The following is an 18997-nucleotide window of genomic DNA, read 5'->3' as shown; positions in this document are numbered from 1 at the left end:
GTACTAAAGTCGGCATTGGTTTGGATTGGATTTGCCTTTATTAGTAGTATTCGTATTTCTCCACTTATTAGTGGAGACATTTACATTATTTGTCAAATAAACAAACGACAAAGTTGATCAGTTTGAACATACACAATTGAGTATTTAGTGTTGTCACCACATGAAGTTACAGCAGCATCATACACGGTGATGGCGTAAAAGTAGCTGCAACACGCCAAAAAAACAGTAGCTTGTCCGACAAACAGATATAAACGGATTTCAAGAGTGCAGTGACGTGCGGAGAGGTTCATGGCTAGTGAGGCACTGACGTCATCAATGACGTCACCGCTAGTCTCTACTTAGTATTTGAACGGTAAATGTGAAAATTCAGCGATTTTGAAAAAAATCCTAAAACGGTGAAGTTAAATGGACAAGAACTTTAAAGTACAAATCACTAAATATATCTAACTGTTTAATTTATTTTTTCATTTGATATTTCCATGACAGCTTTCCATGATGACAGGTGAGGCAGTGCCTCACCTGCCTCCACTGACTGCACGTCACTGCAAGAGTGCAAATATCGCAAAGGTCCACGAAAAAGTGCTTTCAGAGAGAAAGCAAAAAAAAGGCAACTGAACAGCGAGGTGCGGTGCGTTCAAAGCCTCTTGGGATTTGTCACCGCCTTCCTCATTGTCGTCGGTCACGCTACGTGCGCGGCGTTCACGAGCGTCGTCCGCACGAAAGAGAAGATTCGCCAGCATCGGTCAAGCGTCCGCGGTCGCGGTTGGCCTCGCCGCATCCAGTCGGCGGGGGAAGATGCCAACGACGGCCATGACGGTGAAGCTTCGCTGCGAAGAGCCGACGTTGGAGGACGTGTTTTTTTCCGCCGCGCCGCCGACGTCGTCTTGTTTTCGGATGAGAGGAGACAAATAAACGCCGTCGCTCGTTCTTTAGCCGGCTAACGCTAAGCTATCCCTGCTTTTGATCCACCTCTCGCCGCCCATCCCCGCCCGGCGGAGACATGTTGACGGCCAAGAGGACATTTAAAACACCCTATTAGCATCAGGGCTAAGATAGTTAGCTCGCCCCCCCCCCCCCACTCCTTGGATTTTTTTTTCTTCTACTTTCTCTCGACGAGGATGCTAACCGAGGGGAGCGACTGAGCGATTGGCCGACCGAAGGTGCTCCTCAACACGCTCGCGAAGGTCATGACAGCGAGAGAATGATCATGCTGGAAAAACAGGTAAGCCGCCAAAAAGATGGGACACGTTGTCCCCAAAAACGGACGCAGGCTTCATTTGCATATGCCTCATTAGCATGACCGCTGAGCGACATTTTCTTCGCCTCGTTACAATTGGCATTCATTTCACGCAACCGCCCTCCAAAATTAGAGCGATGGAATTTGTTGTTTGTTTTTCACACAGAACGCAACATTTGCGTGCAACATGGCGTGATCAGACATGAAGCCCCTTTCGCACACTATTTATTTCCCTTTGCCTTTCACACGAACCCTGAGATTTAGGGTATCGATCATAGAACGTTTTCACACAGAGGTCCCGGAAATAGTTGACAAAATAAGATCTGCTATTTTTTGAATGTCTTTGTTTTGCATACAGAATCCAGAAAATTTAAAATATGATAAATTCCCGAATTTTGTTTTTTCACGCTTGGGTGCCGATAAAGCGCTTGTCAGATGTTTTTTTTCCTTTCCACAAAGGGGCACCATTTGCCTTTTTGTCCATGTTGGCGCTTTGTTCCAGCTGTTGTTAAAGCAGGTTATAAACCAATGTGTGTTGTATTTTGTACATCGGCCCCCATTTCAAGCTCACATAACTCCAGAGCCATATCATTTAGGAATGAAGTCTTTTTCTGATGAAAGAAGAGAGTGTAAGGTTTCTAACGCTGGATGGAATGTTTATGTCGTTCCAAAACTCAATCTTCTGTGAGTCCTGGAATTTAAGTGAAAATGACAAAAACCCTGGCACTGGAGTGGACACATTTTGTGTGTGCACGTGTCTGGCAGTGAATGAGTTAATAAAAAAAATACGGACGTTTGTATCAAAATGTCGAAAAATAGAAAATAACGAGAAGCAGCTCAGCCACAAAAAAAAGAAAAAGAAATCCCCAAATTTACCAGAATTCAGTTGTTGCTAGGCAGATTTGACTTGCGCTCAATTAGGCTTTTATGATTGGTGTAAAAATTGCCCCCCTTCGTTGAGTCCGCAGGAAGCGATGACCCGCGGTTGCCGTGGCAGCGACATCGCTGTGCGGGACATCCTCCTCTAGCCTGTTAGCGTCGCGAGCGCGTGAGCGCTAGCTCAATGGCCGCTTTGTTCCCACGCGCCCACGTCAAACATGGCCGCCCACCGCCGCCGTCCAGCGCCGAGAGAAGCGCAGGGCGGGCGAGCTCGGCGACCAGTTATACCGATCCGATCGGTCGACCCGGGAGAAAAAGCGCTTTGTGGCGTTGCCGTGGAGACCAGCATTTCCTGGCGGGCCTTGATTTTGGCATCGACGTGTCAAATGGTCATTTGAAATCCTCCTTTGAATCGCGTGACCGCGTCTTCATTTCAAGCTTTTGAAAAGACGGCGGCAACAGCTTGATTGTTTGGCCGTACAAAGGCCGCCTTTCACTCTCACTTCCTGCGACGCGGCAAAAGGGGACAAACACACTACAGCCACGTGGCCCCTCCCCCCCTCCAACGCAAAAACAAACAAACAAAAAAAACCCTTCCTAACTTCTTGCGCAACACTCGGAATGTCAACTCATTTTTCATTGGATCCAAAGCCAACGTTTCGCCACGTCGCATTTGTGTCAACGTAAAGCAGAGCGCAACACCGTCGTCGCCTTTGATTGGTGGGCGGTGAGTTGCCATGGCAACAGAGGAGACAGACACCAGACACGCTTGTGAGAGCGCAGCATTCCACCAGGTGCCTGACGGACGGAGAGAGAGAGAGAGGAGATGGAAGAGAGATAAAGAGACAGAGAGAGACAGAGAAAGAGGAGATGGAGGAGAGAGAGAGAGAGAGAGAGCAGTGCGTGGGAAAAGCGAGAGAGTGGGTAAGGGGGGGTGAGGGAGTGAGAGGGCAGGAGGTGGGGGAATTTCGAAAGGGTGAAAGGAAAGGACGGACGCAGGGTGAAAGACAGTCAGATGGGGGGAGGAATGAAATGATGGGAGGGAGGGGCCGAATGATTGAGCTGAGAAAGATAGAAAAGACTCCAGAGAGGAGGGGGAGGATGGAAGGGGCCGGTACAGTCCCCCCCCGACATCCCATAATCCCCCCACAAGACACCAGCGCCGGCGCACGAAGGCAACATGTGGTGGAGCCCGCCGGGACGGGGGTGCGCTTGATTTCCACAACATGAAGGCCATCTTCAAACGTCAGCGTCGACCGCCACGATGGCCGCCACGATGGCCGCGTTGCACCTGGTGAGGGCGCCGCCGCCGCCGTTACCTTGACGTGCGCCGTCAGAAACCTGCGCTCAATCGAGTTTTGGCCCGGGATTTTTTTTAAATCAGATGACTTTATTGATTGGTTTATTTGTTGGGCCTCTGACATGCGACACCACCAAGATGGCCGCCGCTTGACACGTTACTATTGCTCGTGCTTGTTTCCATTTCTCTCATGCAAACTGAAAACGCTTGCATTCCACTAACTAACAGCGTTGCAAACACTTTTTGCCGTGCGTGTCTGTGCGTATGTGTGTGTATATTTGTGTGTTGGTTGAAATTGGATTCCCACGGGGCAAAACATCACGTCCCCACCGTGTAGAAAAACGTGTGTGTGTTTTTTTCTCATTGGGTTCCCACTGCGTCGCAAAAACATGAAAGTGTGTGTGTGTGTGTGTGTGTGTGTGTGTGTGATCAATCTTGCAGTTCTTTTGGGACCTCCCAACACATTTTGGGGGTGCATGTACAGTACTTCCTTTTCCTTTTTGGTTTTCCGCGTGGCGACGTCGGCTAGCCGGCAAACTTCTTTCAAGTCCCCAGCACTACCTTTTTTTCTCCCCCAGTGCTTGTTGACACAGCTGCAAAAGCAAACATGCGGTCGGAGTCCGGGCGGCCGCCGGCGGGGGGCGTAACGGCGGCGACGGGTGGCGGGCTTGGGGCGATGGGGACCTGGAGCCGCTGGACTCGCGGGCCGCCGGTCCGGTCGGGAGACTGCCGGCACGCCGCAGGCTTTGACGGGAGTCCAACGCAGGTTGACCTTGCCTCGGTGCTGACGGGGGTAAAAAGAAGCTAGGCGTCACCTAGCATAGCAGCAGTAGCAAAATGTTGTTATTGATCTGCTTTCGTTTGTCTTCCGCTTCATTTTTGTTTCACGTTGGCACTTTGTGGCCTCTTTTTCGACGCCCGCTTAACTTCCGCTCGTAGCACTTTTTCCACGATCAAAATCGCTTCTTCTGAAGATCCCCCCTAAAATTCTCAAGACAGCACTCATTAGCATATCATATCACGTTGTCCCGAGCTGGGATGTGTTTTCATCGGTCTTTGCCCAGCCATTGACTGGCAACCGGTTCAGGGTGTCCCCGGCGCAACTGGGATAGGGTCCTCAGCGCTGGCGAACCTCCCGAAGATTGGGTTGGATGTACCTTTATTCGCCTCACGGTGAGAACATTGACATTACACAGCAGCAAAGTCACGAAAGGAAGAGGAAAGGAAAGAAAGAAGTAGAAAAACAAAATACGGCAGCTGCTGGAAAGGCAGCCACTCTCGCCATCTTGAAGTAAAAAAAAAAACTAAAGAACACATCATATGGCAACACAAAGAGTCGTCCATCCTTCAACACTTGCTGTACCCTCTTTGTGACATGAAGCAGAGAGGATCAAAGCCTCCTTTTCAGCAGTGGATCAGAGACGTCATGGTGGGATGTGCACGTCTACTTACTACAAGCTAAATGTAAATAGCATAGGCGACTAAATTGAATTTTCTTTTGATATACACTCTCCTGACTCGTCGGATATACTTGTTTCCCCCGATTTTTCTTCAAACACCCAAACGCATCTGCTCGAACTGATTTTGTGTGTATGTGGCGGGGGGGGGGCCTCTTGGACACCCCATAAAAACATCGAATAATAACATGTTGTCCACTTGGGGGCAGTAGCGTACAAGCTAAAAAAACGCTTACGGTCAAAAGCGCGTGCTTGTGCTTGTGCGCGCGCGTAGGTGTGCTTGTGCCCGCTTGTGGGTGTGTTTTGTTTTGGATTGTGGGGGTGAAAAGTCAAGCCGCCATTTTCCCGAGGCGGCGCGGAGCCGTGCTGCCTTCGCCGACACTCTGGAAACCGGTGCTTTCGCTTACTTCCTGCTTATGTGGCGCAAACTGGCCATCCTCGTGTCGTTTTGAGTCGTCGAAAACAGATACATTGTTCCGCTTCTTCGTTCATTCAACCAATTCAATTGGGTTCATTAAAAAAAGAAAAAAGACTTCAAAAGGAAATAGTAAACACACAATTGGTTTTTAATCATCATAAATAATACAGAGGGTTGTGTCAGGCAGGAAGGGCATCCGACGTAAAAGCTTGGCCAAAACAAACATGCGGATCAAACCTCTAACGACGGAGGGAAACGCCTAAAGGAAAATAATAATAATAATAATAATAATACATTTCATTTCTAAGTGCCTTTCAAAACTGACTAAAGGTCACTTTACAGTCACGGGACAAGTGTTTTTTTGCGATTGAGCAGCGGCAGCTAGAATATAGCTAATAGATAGTTAATTAGTTAGCTAGCATAGCTGACGGCGTCAGGCTGGAGGTGTCCGACACCCAGTGCTGTCGGTGCTGACATTCCCAAATTTGTTTGGCTTTTGATTTTCATGCTTGGGTGCTGATAAAGCAGTGGCCATAGCCTCTGGCAATGCTTTTTTTTCTTTTCCACAAGGGGGCAGCCTTTCCCCTTTTTTTCCCATCTTAGCGCTTTGTTACAGCTTTAGCTGTTGTTAAAGCGATATAAAAAGCAATGTACAGTAAAGTCTCGTGATATCGATATCGGATATATCGATAGTCCCGGTTATATCGATACTATTTCTATGCACGCACGGAGAAAATTACATGCGCGCAGGGTCGGATATATCGATAGTCCCGGTTATATCGATATTTTTTCCGACTCCCTTGAATATCGATATAACGAGACTTTACTGTATATTGTATTTTGTACAGCGGCCCTCATTTCAAGCTCATATAACTCCAGACCCCTCATATCATTTAGGAATGAACTTTTGTGTGTGTGTGAAAGTAATCATGAGTTGTTTGTGGCTTTTGTGTGTGTGTTTTGCACGGCGGTCAGAGCTCGACGCAGGAGACGGGCGAGGAGGTGGAGGCCGACGCCATCTTCAGCCTGACGCTGCGCAAGGTGCAGCTGCACCAGCCGTCCAGCAAGGGCCAACGCTGGCTGGGCGTGGACGCCGACGCCGCCGCCGCCCTCGCCCTCTACCAGACGTGCAGGGTGCGCACCATCAAGGCGGGCACCCTGGAGAGGCTGGTGGAGTACATGGTCACCGCCTTCAAGGCCAAAGATTCCACCTACGTCACCATCTTCCTCTGCACGTACCGATCCTTTGCCACCGCCAAGCAGGTGCTGGACCTGCTGCTCAACAGGTAACGGCCCATCCCGGAGCGCATCCTTGAAAGCTCACCAAATGCTTCTCAGCATGGTGGAGGAAGGAGGGTGTCCAAATTAGCCTTTGCGTCTTCCCGGTCAGGTACGCCAGGCTCCAGAATGTTCCTGCGGCGACGGCGGCGCATCGCGTCTGCCAGGACGACAGCACCGACCTCCGAAAGTGAGACTGCGCACTTGTTTTTTTTTTTTTTTTTTGTAACCCTCCTTTCTTCAAAATTAGTCACTATTTATTTGTTGCTCAATATATGAGCACCTTTTTCAAATATTTAGCTTGGGGCTAATTGTGTAACCAGCGTTCAAAATCCCCCGCGGAGGTCACAGAAACATGAGCAAAGAGTTTCAATGGGACACTGGCATGTCAGCTAATCCTGAGCCTGATATTTAGCATTTTAGCATAGCAAGGTTCTCATTCGGAAATGAGTGTCAGTTGAACACGAAAGCTATGCTCATGTTTTTGGACCGTCACCGCTGCTAGCGGTGCGTGCATAGAAATAGTAACTGTGAGCGCGCCCTTTGAGTACAGTAAAGTCTCGTTATATCGATATTCAAGGGAGTCGGAAAAAATATCGATATAACCAGGACTATCGATATATCCGACCCTGCGCGCATGTAATTTTCTCCGTGCGTGCATAGAAATAGTATCGATATAACCGGGACTATCGATATAACCAGACTTTACTGTATTTCTCTTCGGGCCTAATCATGCACTCGAGGCCATGTTGTCAAGTGTAGTGTAGCCAAAGTAGCACGCGCGACGCTAACGCAAAGTTGCGTGTGTGAAGCACGGTGTCGTCCATCTTGGGTGCCTGGTTGGACCAGTACTCGGAGGACTTTTGGACCCCTCCGGGCTACGACTGCCTCCACCAGCTGTTGTCGTACCTCCACCTTCACTTCCTGGGTTCGGACCTGGAACGCCGCGCCCGTAACCTGCTGGCGCAATTCCACCGGCGGCGGCAGCAGCAGCGGCGGCAAGCCGAGGGTGACGGTAAGGAAGCGGGACGCCGTCGCTTGCGATGGAGTCGGCGTTTGAAGGCCCCCTTGGTCTTTGTGCTCAGGCGAGCACTCGGGCTGCCCGTTTGCCACCCAGGAGGAAAGCGGCTTTGAGGACGAGCTGCCCGCCTTCAGCTTCCTGTCCTTTGACCCCATCATGGTGGCCGAGCAGTTCACGCTGATGGATGCGGTGAGCGCTAAGGAAAAGCCGGCCCCCGCCGCCGCCGCAGGGGCGCCAACTCGTATTTTGCGCCCTCAGAACCTGTTCAAGAAGGTGGTCCCGTACCACTGCCTGGGGGGCATCTGGTCGCAGCGCGACAAGAAGGGCAAAGAGCACCTGGCGCCCAGCATCCGGGCCACCGTAGCCCAGTTCAACGCCGTCACCAACTGCGTGATCAGCACCAGCCTGAGCGACGCCGCCCTCAAGCACGGCCACAGGGCGCGACTCCTGGAGAGGTGGATCCACGTGGCCCGGGTCAGCAGGCCGCCACGCCCCCCTAACCAGCCAAAGCCCAGTTAGCTTCCAATGCTAACCTGAGTTTGAGCATTTTTGCGTCGCATCCCAAAACATGGTCCAAGTGGGTGTCAGTTGAATGTGAAACGAGACGCTACCATTTTGGCATCGCTACCCATGCTAGCATTTAGCCTTTTTGGCGGTCCTTGCCTGTGCGCGCTTGAGGCCATGTTGTCCGGTGTAGCCAAATTAGCATGCGTGATGTTAACGTAAAGTGCGTGCGTTTAGCTTCAGGTCCCTTATTGAAAAATGCGTTTGAAACAACTGAAACTTGATTTTTCGCATTTGAGCGTAGCATCCTTCTCATTTGGGTCCCCAAAAGTTGAATGTGAAAGACATTTTCGCATCGCTTTTGGTGGTGAAAGTGACACGTTAGCATGTGAGCATAAGCAGCCCTTTAAATTTGGGGCTTATCGTCCTGGCCTCCGTGCACTTGAGGCCACGTTGGCTCGGAATGCTAAGCCTCTTTGAGCTCGTAAAAGGCTGCGTCCGTTTGTGGCCCTTCAGGAGTGTCGGATCCTGAAGAACTTTTCGTCGTTGCGAGCCATCCTCTCCGGCCTGCAGTGCAACGCCGTCCACCGCCTGAAGAGGACCTGGGAGGAAGTGTCTCGGTTGGCCCCGCCCCGGCCCGGCCCTTCCTCGCCCGCCGCCTTTCTCACCCGCTTTTGTGTCCGCAGGGAGAGTTTCCGCACCTTCCGCGAACTTTCCCAGATCTTCTCGGACGACAACAACTACTCGCTCAGTCGGGAGCTGCTGGTCAAGGTGAGGCCGACTGGCTTTCTGTCTGTTTAAGTCGGGCAGGGGAGGGGGGCACCCCTGACCTGTCGGAAGACCCCCGCCGTGGTCGCAGAGAAGGGTGTCGGGGGACACCCCGAGGCGTCCTGCGGTCGCCAACAGGTCACATGACGCCTGATGTGCCTGCGGGCGGCTCCATTTTACTCAATTCCATTTGATTCAAATCAAATTACAAAACAAAAGATTTTGTTATTGTTCAAAAAAACAATATTTTTTTTCATTGTTTGCTTTCCTCCCCCCAAATGATGTATGTCTATTTTTGTGTGTGTGTGTGTTAAATGTCTTATTTTTCATACATTATCAATATATAACAAATAAATTAAAGAATAAAAAATTATTTTCTGTTATTATTGCATTAAAAAAAAATCTGATTTCATAATAGCAACAAAAATCGTAATAATAATAATAATAAGAATTTTCATTTATAAGCCTTTGCACTTCATCTTCATCATCAAAAAAATAATAATAATAACTTTTGTCACAAACACACACACACACACGCACGCATTTACACCATTTCCCACCCTATCCTTCTCGACAGACTTTCCACCCTAGGCATCACCCACACCCCACTCCGCTGGTTTCACTCCTATCTCTCTGATCGCGCACAATTCATCCTAATCAACTCGTTCACCTCACGGTCCTCTCCGGTGTCCTCTGGTGTGCCTCAAGGGTCTGTCCTGGGGCCACTTCTCTTTATTATCTACCTACTTCCTCTTGGCAATATTTTCCGTAAGTTTGGCATTCACTTTCACTGCTTCGCGGATGACACCCAACTCTACCTCTCCAGCAAACCCGACGCTTCTCTTCCACCTTCATCCCTCTCATGTTGCCTCTCAGAAATTAAATCCTGGCTTTCCCATAACTTTCTCAAGCTCAACAGTGAAAAAACTGAACTTCTTCTTGTCGGTACCAAATCCACCCTCCACAAAACTAACAGTTTCTCCCTCACCATTGACAGTTCTACCGTGTCCCCCTCCCCTCAGGTCAAGAGTCTGGGTGTCATCCTCGATAGCTCACTTTCCTTTCACTCCCATATTAATAACATTACTCGGTCTGCTTATTTCCACCTCCGTAATATTAACCGTCTCCGTCCCTCGCTCACCCCTCACTCCGCTGCTATCCTTATCCACAGTCTTGTCACCTCCCGCATCGATTATTGCAACGCACTTCTCTTCGGTGTCAATCAGAAATTTCTCCATAAACTCCAACTGGTCCAAAATTCTTCAGCCCGGATCATCACCAAAACCCCCTCCTTTCACCACATCACCCCTGTACTCCAGCAACTCCACTGGCTACCGGTTAAACATCGTATCGAATTCAAAATACTTCTGTTTACTTTCAAAGCCATCCATAACCTTGCTCCTCCCTATCTTTCTGACCTGCTTCAAATCTCTGTTCCCTCTCGGTCCCTCAGATCCTCATCCTCCCTTCACCTCTATGTGCCCTCTGCCCGTCTCACCACGATGGGATGCAGAGCTTTCAGCCGCTCTGCTCCCAAACTCTGGAATTCACTCCCACCCAACATCCGTAATATTGACTCCCTCCCTATTTTCAAGGCTCATCTCAAAACCCATTTGTTTAAAATTGCTTTCAATGTCTAATTCTCTCTGCTATTTTATTATTTATCATTTTACTTATGGTTTTATTGTTATGTGCTGTGTTCTATTGTTTTTATTGTAAAGTGTCCTTGGGTGTTTTGAAAGGCGCTTGAAATGAAATGTATTATTATTATTATTATCTAATTTTTTTATACATTTTACACATTTGGAGAGAGGAAAAAAATGATTGAAAATATTGTAAATAATAATAATTCATATTTTTTGTAATTTTACCCAAAAAAAGGAAACATATTAATTATTTTCATTTCATGTAGTTTATTGAAATACAAATAAATCATCAATTTTTTGTTTGATGGAATTAAATAATACAATTAATGTCGAAAAAAATACATCTATATATATACACGCTGTATATACACGCACGCGCATGATCTTAAAGATCAAAGTGCACATTTCTGTGGCAAGATTGCTTCACAATGAAATAGAAGAGATCGAAAAGACAAAACAAGAGACGGAAACAAAGGCCACAATGCGGACTGATGTGTTTTGTTGTTGTTGTTTGTGTTTGTATTGTTGCCGCGGTCAGGAGGGAACGTCCAAGTTTGCCACTTTGGAGCTGAATCCCAAACGAGCTCAGAGGAGACACCAGCAGCAGCACCACCAGCAGCACCACCACCACCACCAGCAGCAGCAGCAGCAGCAGCAGCAGCGGCGAGACCTGGTGGGGAAACGACGTCCAATCGGCACAAAAAAAAACACACGCAAAACTCTCAAGCTCACGCTACAGTCACAGGATTGAAGGCTTTCTGTGGGTGAGCAGCGGCAGCCACATGCGCTAGCGGTAGAGCCAAAGCTAGCTAGCGAATAGATCCTTAGCTAACAGATAGCTAGCCAGCCAGCTAGACCGCTAATAGCTAGCTAATAACACTAATCCATTTCATTTCTAAGCGCCTTTCAAAACCCTCAAGGTCCCTTTACAGTCACATGATCGGTTTTTCTGTGGGTGAGCAGCAGCAGCCACACGCGCCAGCGTTCCCTCAACGCGGAAGTAACTCAAATAAATACAAAGCTAGCTAGCCAATAGCCATCCGGCCATTTAGCTAGCTAGATAGTGAACGGATATTTTGAAGAGAAGCTTTCTTCCGATGCGGACGTCGATCAGATTCCAGCGGCTGGCGTTGAGCGGCATGCTGTGGTTTTTGCGCGGGTGTCTTCAGGGAGTGATGCAGGGCACCATTCCCTACCTGGGCACCTTCCTCACAGACCTGGTCATGATGGACACGGCCATGAAGGACTACACCGAGGTCAGACACCCGGCGCTTCGGCGCACATTTGGCTCCAATTGCTCATTTGATTGATCGCCATTGGCCAAAACTGCTTTGCTTTTGTGTCTTCCAGGGTGGCCTCATCAACTTTGAGAAAAGGCGAAAGGTACGTCCACTTAGCGCTTAGCATCGTTAGCCTTCTATGATTATTTTGGCTCATCACGCAAGCGCATTTTTAGAAAGATACGTCGTTAGCTTAGCATCTTTTTTAACATGTTTGCCGTGATTGGTCATCACACAAGTATTGGCGATGCCATTTTTAGCTGACGGCAAAGCCCAAAATGGTTGTCTAACACGATTTTGACTGCCCCCGCCCGCCCCCGTTCAGGAATTTGAAGTGATCGCTCAGATCAAACTGCTCCAGCTGGCGTCCAACAACTACAGCTTCACGCAGGACGCGCACTTCCGCCAGTGGTTCGCCTCCACCGAGAAGCTGAGCGAGGCCGAGAGGTCAAACCTGAGCGCCGTTGGCGCCGTTGGCGCTATCGGTCGTCACCCCCTCAAACAAACCCCTCTTCTTGTGGTCCCGCAGCTACCGGCTGTCGTGCGACATCGAGCCGCTGTCCGAGTCGGCTAGCAACACGCTGCGAGCCAAGAAGAACGGCGGCATCATGAAACGATGGAGCGAGTAAGTCGTTCCGGGGCGGCTTAGCTTAGCTTAGCTTAGCTTAGCTTAGCTTAGCATGGGCTTGCCGACGCATTCCGTGCTGGAGTTGGCAATTTGTTTTTCCGGAGAGGCTAAGAAGCTAAAGGTCGGCTTCCACATCACAATCACAATCATCTTGATTGGCCAAGTATGCAGAAGACGCAAGGTAGAACACGCTGCACTAGTATCATCCTTCAAATGGGATGGATGCTATTCTCATCATTCACACGACACGCATCTTTAACATTATCCTCATGAAAAAATAAAATGTTATTATTATTAATGTTATTGTTAGAAGAAGTCGTAGTATTTTTATTATTATTACTGTGAGTAGTAGTATTTTCCTGATTATTATTCATTCTGCACAATTCTCTTTGTGACACAATCGCATAGTGGCCATTTTTTTCTGTACACTTATTTTTGTAGCTATCTGGCTGGCTGTCTAGCTTGCTATCTATTAGCTTTGTGGCTATTAGGGCTGGCTATCTAGCTAGCTACCGATTGGCTGGATAGCTATCTGTCTAGCTCAGGCTCCGGAGCCGCATGTGGCTCTTTCACCCCCTGCTGCGGCTCCCTGCGGCTTTAGAAAATAAATAATGACTATTTAATTTAATGTATATTATTTTAGTTTGTTCGTTTTTAAAATGTAATTATTTTTTTCGCTCATAATATACGTCACAACCGTCGACGGTGGACGTATATCGGGTCACAACGGCCAAATTGCGCACGATTTCTTGAATTTTTCGACCGACCGCCGGTTGGGCCAACTCAAAGTCAAAAGTCAAAGTCAAACGAAACTCCATAGTTGACTAAAGTCAACTATGGATAAATGGAAGAAAAGAAAACGGAACGTTTCATGAGACGTGGGCGGATTCGTTCGCCTTCACTGCTGACGAGACGGCTTTAGCGCTATGCTTACCGCTATGTCATGTTAGCAGAAGTTAGCAAACAACAAAAAGTCAAATGTCGCAAGACATTTCCAGAACAACAAACACAGCCTTTGCTCAAAAATATCCGGATGGAGATGAGAGAAAAAGAGCCGTTTCGGAACTGATCATTGGATGAAGTGGAGGAAATCTACAAATTCAGCAACATCTGCGAGTTTTGTGGCCGCTCGGGAAATAGTCGGCCACGGCAAGCCGTCAAATAGACATTGAGGATTATATTTATTTGAAAGTCATCTTCAACCCAACGTCTTTTTTTTCCCGAGTTTAAAATGTTTTTGTTGCGCGCTTCTCTGTAACAGTTCATTGATTCGTAAATGCAACACACCATAGTTTGTTTCTGCATATGTAAAGGTAAAAAAAAACATGATGAAAAGATGCAGTGTTGTCTTCATTTTAAATGGCAAAAGGATTTTGTGGCTCCCAGTGTTTTCTTTTCTGTGGGAAATGGGTCCAAACGGCTCTATGAGTCGTAAAGGTTGCCGACCCCTGGTCTAGCTATTAGCTAGCGGGCTAGCTTTCTATCAAATTGAGAAAACTGATCCTGTAAAGTGAAAAGTCTCGAGGTAAAGTGACCTTGAGAGAGTTTTGACAGGCACTTTTCAATCAAATGTATTATCAGAATCTGAATCATCTTTATTGCCAAGTACAGTAAAGTCTCGTTATATCGATATTCAAGGGAGTCCAAAAAAATATCGATATAACCGGGACTATCGATATATCCCATATCGATATAACGAGACTCTACTGTATGTAGAACACACAAGCCACACAAGGTAGCACACGCTGCACTAGTATCGTCGTCAAAAAAACTGCAAAGTGGCACTATCACTTCCATTTTGGCTACTGTTGAAAGAGTTCAAAGAGTTAATGGCTTGGGGGAAGAAGCTGTTATTATTGTTTTTGAAGCGGTTATTATTATTATTATTACAAAAAAAATTGCAAAAAGCCACCGGAGCGTTCTATTGAGGGTACCGTTTAGAGAGTTTGTGGCGATGGAGGAAGAAGCTGTTTAAATGTCTGCTAGACTCGCATCAATAGCGCCCGCCTCAGGGGAGTCAGTGGAAAAGGTGATGGGCAGGGTGCGAAGGGTCCACTTTTGCGTTTGACGCCCGAAAAACCCTCATTTCCTGTCGCCTGTGCGTCCAGTCGCCAGCTGGCCGAGGGCTCCTCCGGCGGCTCGGCGGCGGTCGGAGGGGGCGGCGTGGGCTCCCACTCCAAGTCCTTTGACCACGCCCACTTCCGCGGCGACGGCGGCGACGCCCTCAGCGTCACCTCCGTCAGCTCCAGCGGCTCCGACCTGGAGGACGTCAACGCTAGCTTCCTGTCGGACTCGCCCGAGGGACACGAGAGGAAGGTGAGAGCCACCGCCACGTCTTTGTTTTTGTCCGGCGACCAGTCGTGGGCGTCTCCGGAAAGGGATGGGCGGCTCATCGCCCTTTGTCTTTAGACCTCGACGCCTTCGGTGAAGCTTTCCGTTTCGGCGCTGGGGAGAGAAGCTACGGCGGCGGATACCACCTCCACGGTAGCGCTCCTTTTCACTTGTGGACTGGGAATGTTTCACTTCCTGTTTCCAACACTCGTTGACTTCCACTTCCTCCTTTTCAAAGAGCACATTTTGCCTCTGACCTTTCCAAAAAACGCCACCGTTCCTGCTGAGAAGCGAGAGACGGGAAGGTGAAGCTTGGCGAAGCACTCGCCGTGTTCTTTGACTTCCTGGTTCAAATGTCAAATTTGCCCAAATGGACACGTTTGAAAATGCCGCCATCTCGAAAGCTCGAGTACCACTGAAAAGAGCCAACGCGGGTGCTTCGCTTGTCCATCACATTTAAGCTCCGCCTATTTTGCTTACATTGCCGCCTTTAAAAAAACCTTTTCCAACTTACATCCAATTTTGAATCTTCACGTCCGCCTCATTCACTGCCGATTCCCAAATTTATTCGGCAATTGAAAATATGACGTCGAGCACCATTCCCAAATTTGTTCAGGTTTTGTTTTTTCATGCTTGGCTGCTGATAGAGGGCTGGCCATGGCCTCTGGCAATTTTGTTCCCTTCCACAAGGGGGCAGCATTTGCCCTTTTCTTCCATGTTAGCGCTTTAGCTGTTGATAAAGCGCTATATCAATTTAATATGTATCGTATTTTGTACATCTGCCCCCATTTCAAGCTCATATATATCCAGATCCATATAACTTAGGAATTACAGTAAAGTCTCGTTATATCGATATTCTCGGGAGTCCGAAAAATATCGATATAACCGGGACTATCGATATATCCGACCCTGCGCGCATGTAATTTTCTCCTTGCGTTCATAGAAATAGTATCGTAATAAGCGGTACTATTGATATAACCGATATCGATATAACGAGACTTTACTGTAACTATTTCTATCACGCTAGCTAGTGATCGCGCTAGCTAGCGCGATCGCAATAGCTAATGATTGCACTAGCTAGCGATTATGCTAGCTAGCATTCGAAATGGCTAGCGCAATCATGAGCTATTGTGATGGCTAGCTATTGCGATGACTCGTTATTGCGATCGTTAGCTTTTGCGATCTTCTTTGTGATGAAAGAGGAGAGTCTAAAGTTTCTAACGCTGTATTGAAAGTTTGTGCGGTCGTCAAACTGAATATTCTGTGGCTGACCAAAACATTTTGCGGCATGGTCTGGCAGTGAATGAGTTGAAGACGCTAATGTGGCTAATGTGGCTAGGCTCCATTTTGTGCCGATTTTGCCGTCGCCGCCAGTTCTGGGAGTGCACGTCGCTGTCGTCTCTGGACACGTCGGGGACGGCTTCCAGTTCGGGTTCGGCGTCGGGCTCCAGCACGGCGTCGTCGTCGTCGGCGTCGTCGTCTTGGCTGTCGCGCTCGCACAAGCGCTCGGCGTCGGCCGCGTCCAACTACTCCACGCTGTCGCTGTCGCTGCCGCTGCCGCTCTACAACCAGCAGGTGGACGACTGCTGCATCATCCGCGTCAGCCTGGACGTGGACAACGGCAACATGTACAAGAGCATCCTGGTAAGGCGCGCGCCCGCCCGCATCCTTTTCCCCGCTGGCCTTTCCGCCAAGGTTTGTCCCCGTTGGGCGCAGGTGACCAGTCAGGACAAGACGCCGGCCGTCATCCGCAAGGCCATGATCAAACACAATCTGGAGAGGGAGAAAAGCGAAGACTACGAGCTGCTGCAGAAGATCTCGGAAGACAAAGGTGAGCGCATCACCAAACGCAAACCTCGCCACAACCAAAACCTCATTCATTCAGTCGTCGTTTTGCCACCTGTGACGTCTGAATAGAACGAGTGCGAGCTACCTCGCTCCATCGATGAGCATGGCACTTGACATGCTTGATTTGCTTTGGCGGGCCCAATGAAATGAGGAGGTGGCGGCCCGCATTTGGCCCCCGGGCCTCGAATTTCACACCTGTGATGGAGCCAGCGAGTTGAATCGAAAGAAAGCTCGCTCGCTAGCTATTGCCATCGCTCGCTAGTGCAATCATTAGGTAATGCGGTTGCAATAGCTAGCGCAATTACTAGCTAGCGCCATCATTAGCTATTGCAATCTATTGATAGCTATTGTGATCAGTAACTAGTGCAATCGCTCGCTAGTGCAATCATTAGGTAATGCGATTGCAATAGCTAGCGCCATCATTAGCTATTGCAATCTATTGATTGCTATTGCGAATTGATTGATAGCTATTGTGATCAGTAACTAGTGCAATCGCTCGCTAGCGCCATCATTAGGTACTATGATCGCTAGCTAGCGATTGCAATAGCTCGCGCAATCATTAGCTATTGCAATAGCTAGTGATCACAATAGCTAATGATTGCGCTAGCTATTGCTATTGCCATTGCTAGCGCAATCATTAGCTATTGCAATAGCTAGTGATCACAATAGCTAATGATTGCGCTAGCTATTGCTATTGCCATTGCTAGCTATTGCAATCGCTACCAATTGTGATCGAGAGCTAGTGCAATCACAATCATTAGGTATTGCGATTGCAATAGCTAGCGCAATTGCTAGCTCGCGCCATCAATAGCTATTGCAATCTATTTAACGCAATAGCTCGCGATCGCAATAGCTAGCAATCACAATAGCTAATGACTGCGTTCGCTAATGATCGCGACCGCGAGCTATTGCGATCAGTAGCTAGTGCAATCATTAGGTATTGTGATCGCTAGCTATCGATTGCAATAACTATCACAATCGCTAGCTAGCGCGATCATTAGCTATTCCAATAGCTAGTGATCACAATAGCTAATGATTGCGCTAGCTATTGCAATGGCGAGCTTTTTTTCGCCGGCTCTCGCCAACTTGTCTGGTTCCTTCCAGAGCTGCGCATCCCCGCCAACGCCAACGTGTTCTACGCCATGAACTCCAGCGCCAACTACGACTTTGTGCTGAAGAAACGAGGGCCGCCGCGACCCCCCCGCGCCAAGCCGCTAGCCAGCGCCAAGCCGCTAGCCAGCTCCACGCTGCCTCGCATGAAGCACAAAGGACTCAAGATGGCCAAGGGGATTTTCTGACATCTTTGCACCTCCATTTTGGGCACTTTGGATTCTGTCTTTTTTGTCCCGGGAGGAGGACGGACGGCGGCGGGACGCCATTTTGTTGACGACCCCCACAGACCGCCCGTCTCCATGACGATGATGTGTAGATACGTCAGCTGTGCCGTGCTTTTTTTTTTCTGATGACGTTTATTTGAAGCATCTTTTTCCAGCCGTTGCCATGGTTGGAAGGACATTTTTTTGGCTGGGAGGGTGGATTGTTTTGAGCACTCAATTGTTGTTGCCATCGTTGTGTCTTCTCTCATGTTTATTTTGGATTGTATTTTATTTTGAAAGAAAGATTTTGCACTTTTGAAGGAAGGCTCGGCAGGGCAGAAATGACGACCGAGCTCATATTCAGCCATTTTGTGTCAAGATTCAAAATGGAGATTCCACTCAACTATAACACTAGTGTTTTATTTAAGTATACAACTGAACAATTGTTCTTTTTTAATTCCCTTTTTCTTTTGGAAAAAAAGGCTTACTTTTTTGGCTTGACTTGACAGTTTACAACTTTTTTTTGTAACGATTGACTTTGTTGTCAGCTTCCCTTTTTCCCCCTTGAAAAAATGCCATCAAAGATTTGCATTTTTTCTTTAAAAAAGAAAACAAAACAAAACAAGTGTGACTTTCATCTTGTACAGTTTGGGGTTTTCTCATCACAGTTTATTTTTTAGAACAAAGCCCCTTTCTTGAAACTGAGTTTTTTTTTTTCCTCGTCAGATTTGATTTGTGAATAAAACAGCACTTTAGTTTGATACAAAAATATTTTCAGAAAAAAAAGCACCATTGGGCTAAAGCTTTATTCTCCTTCAATTTTTTAAGCTGTTGTGATTTTTGCTGAGCAGTCTGTCAAAGTTGTTTTTTTTTTTTTTTTTTTTGGGGGGGGGGGTTATTTTCTATCTGTTGAGTGATTTAAAATCTGTTTTTTTGCCTGTTGCCATGCCAACATTCGCTTTTTTTTTTGCTCGCCTTGGAGACAAAATGGCGACGGGGTCACTGTGACCTTAGGTTGGAGCACTGTCAACAAAGAAACAACCACAAAAAAAGATGTTGCCAATCACAAGAAACGTGAATTTTTTT

The 18997-nt window shown here is 47.9% G+C and overlaps 1 protein-coding gene across 4 annotated transcripts; it reads left to right on the top strand.

Annotated features, from left to right (window-relative positions):
- The first annotated feature begins 99 nt into the window (after nucleotides 1-99).
- Nucleotides 100-17937, top strand: LOC148898561 (ral guanine nucleotide dissociation stimulator-like). 4 transcript variants are annotated; one of them, XM_088993255.1, is made up of 18 exons: nucleotides 100-1222; nucleotides 6267-6577; nucleotides 6682-6759; nucleotides 7382-7584; nucleotides 7655-7779; nucleotides 7849-8064; nucleotides 8611-8714; nucleotides 8781-8865; nucleotides 11047-11181; nucleotides 11678-11764; nucleotides 11859-11891; nucleotides 12114-12235; nucleotides 12318-12413; nucleotides 14525-14732; nucleotides 14826-14900; nucleotides 16122-16391; nucleotides 16464-16578; nucleotides 17700-17937. In XM_088993255.1, exons 1-18 carry the CDS (start codon nucleotides 1202-1204, stop codon nucleotides 17891-17893), a joined length of 2478 nt encoding a protein of 825 aa, XP_088849381.1. In that variant the 5' UTR covers nucleotides 100-1201; the 3' UTR covers nucleotides 17894-17937. The 4 variants fall into 4 exon arrangements, 3 of the variants coding, with proteins under 3 accessions (XP_088849381.1, XP_088849382.1, XP_088849379.1); XR_016114605.1 differs by lacking the exon at nucleotides 100-1222 and adding an exon at nucleotides 3257-3410 and having other exon boundaries at nucleotides 16087-16391; nucleotides 17700-17724; XM_088993253.1 differs by lacking the exon at nucleotides 100-1222 and adding an exon at nucleotides 3259-3410.
- The last annotated feature ends 1060 nt before the right edge of the window (nucleotides 17938-18997 follow it).

The sequence above is a fragment of the Hippocampus bargibanti genome, linkage group LG04 (assembly GCF_051943395.1).
Source record: "Hippocampus bargibanti isolate YZ-2025 linkage group LG04, ASM5194339v1, whole genome shotgun sequence".
Taxonomy (NCBI): domain Eukaryota; kingdom Metazoa; phylum Chordata; class Actinopteri; order Syngnathiformes; family Syngnathidae; genus Hippocampus; species Hippocampus bargibanti.
This window is presented reverse-complemented; position numbering and strand designations above follow the sequence as displayed.

Excerpts from the sequence above, each read along its gene's own strand:
- LOC148898561 (XM_088993253.1), top strand. The coding sequence starts at position 3,381 with ATGGCCGCCACGATGGCCGCGTTGCACCTG. Across the intron at positions 11,892-12,113 it reads ACTTTGAGAAAAGGCGAAAG|GAATTTGAAGTGATCGCTCA; the intron begins GTACGTCCACTT and ends GCCCCCGTTCAG. Across the intron at positions 14,901-16,121 it reads CGGCGGATACCACCTCCACG|TTCTGGGAGTGCACGTCGCT; the intron begins GTAGCGCTCCTT and ends CGTCGCCGCCAG.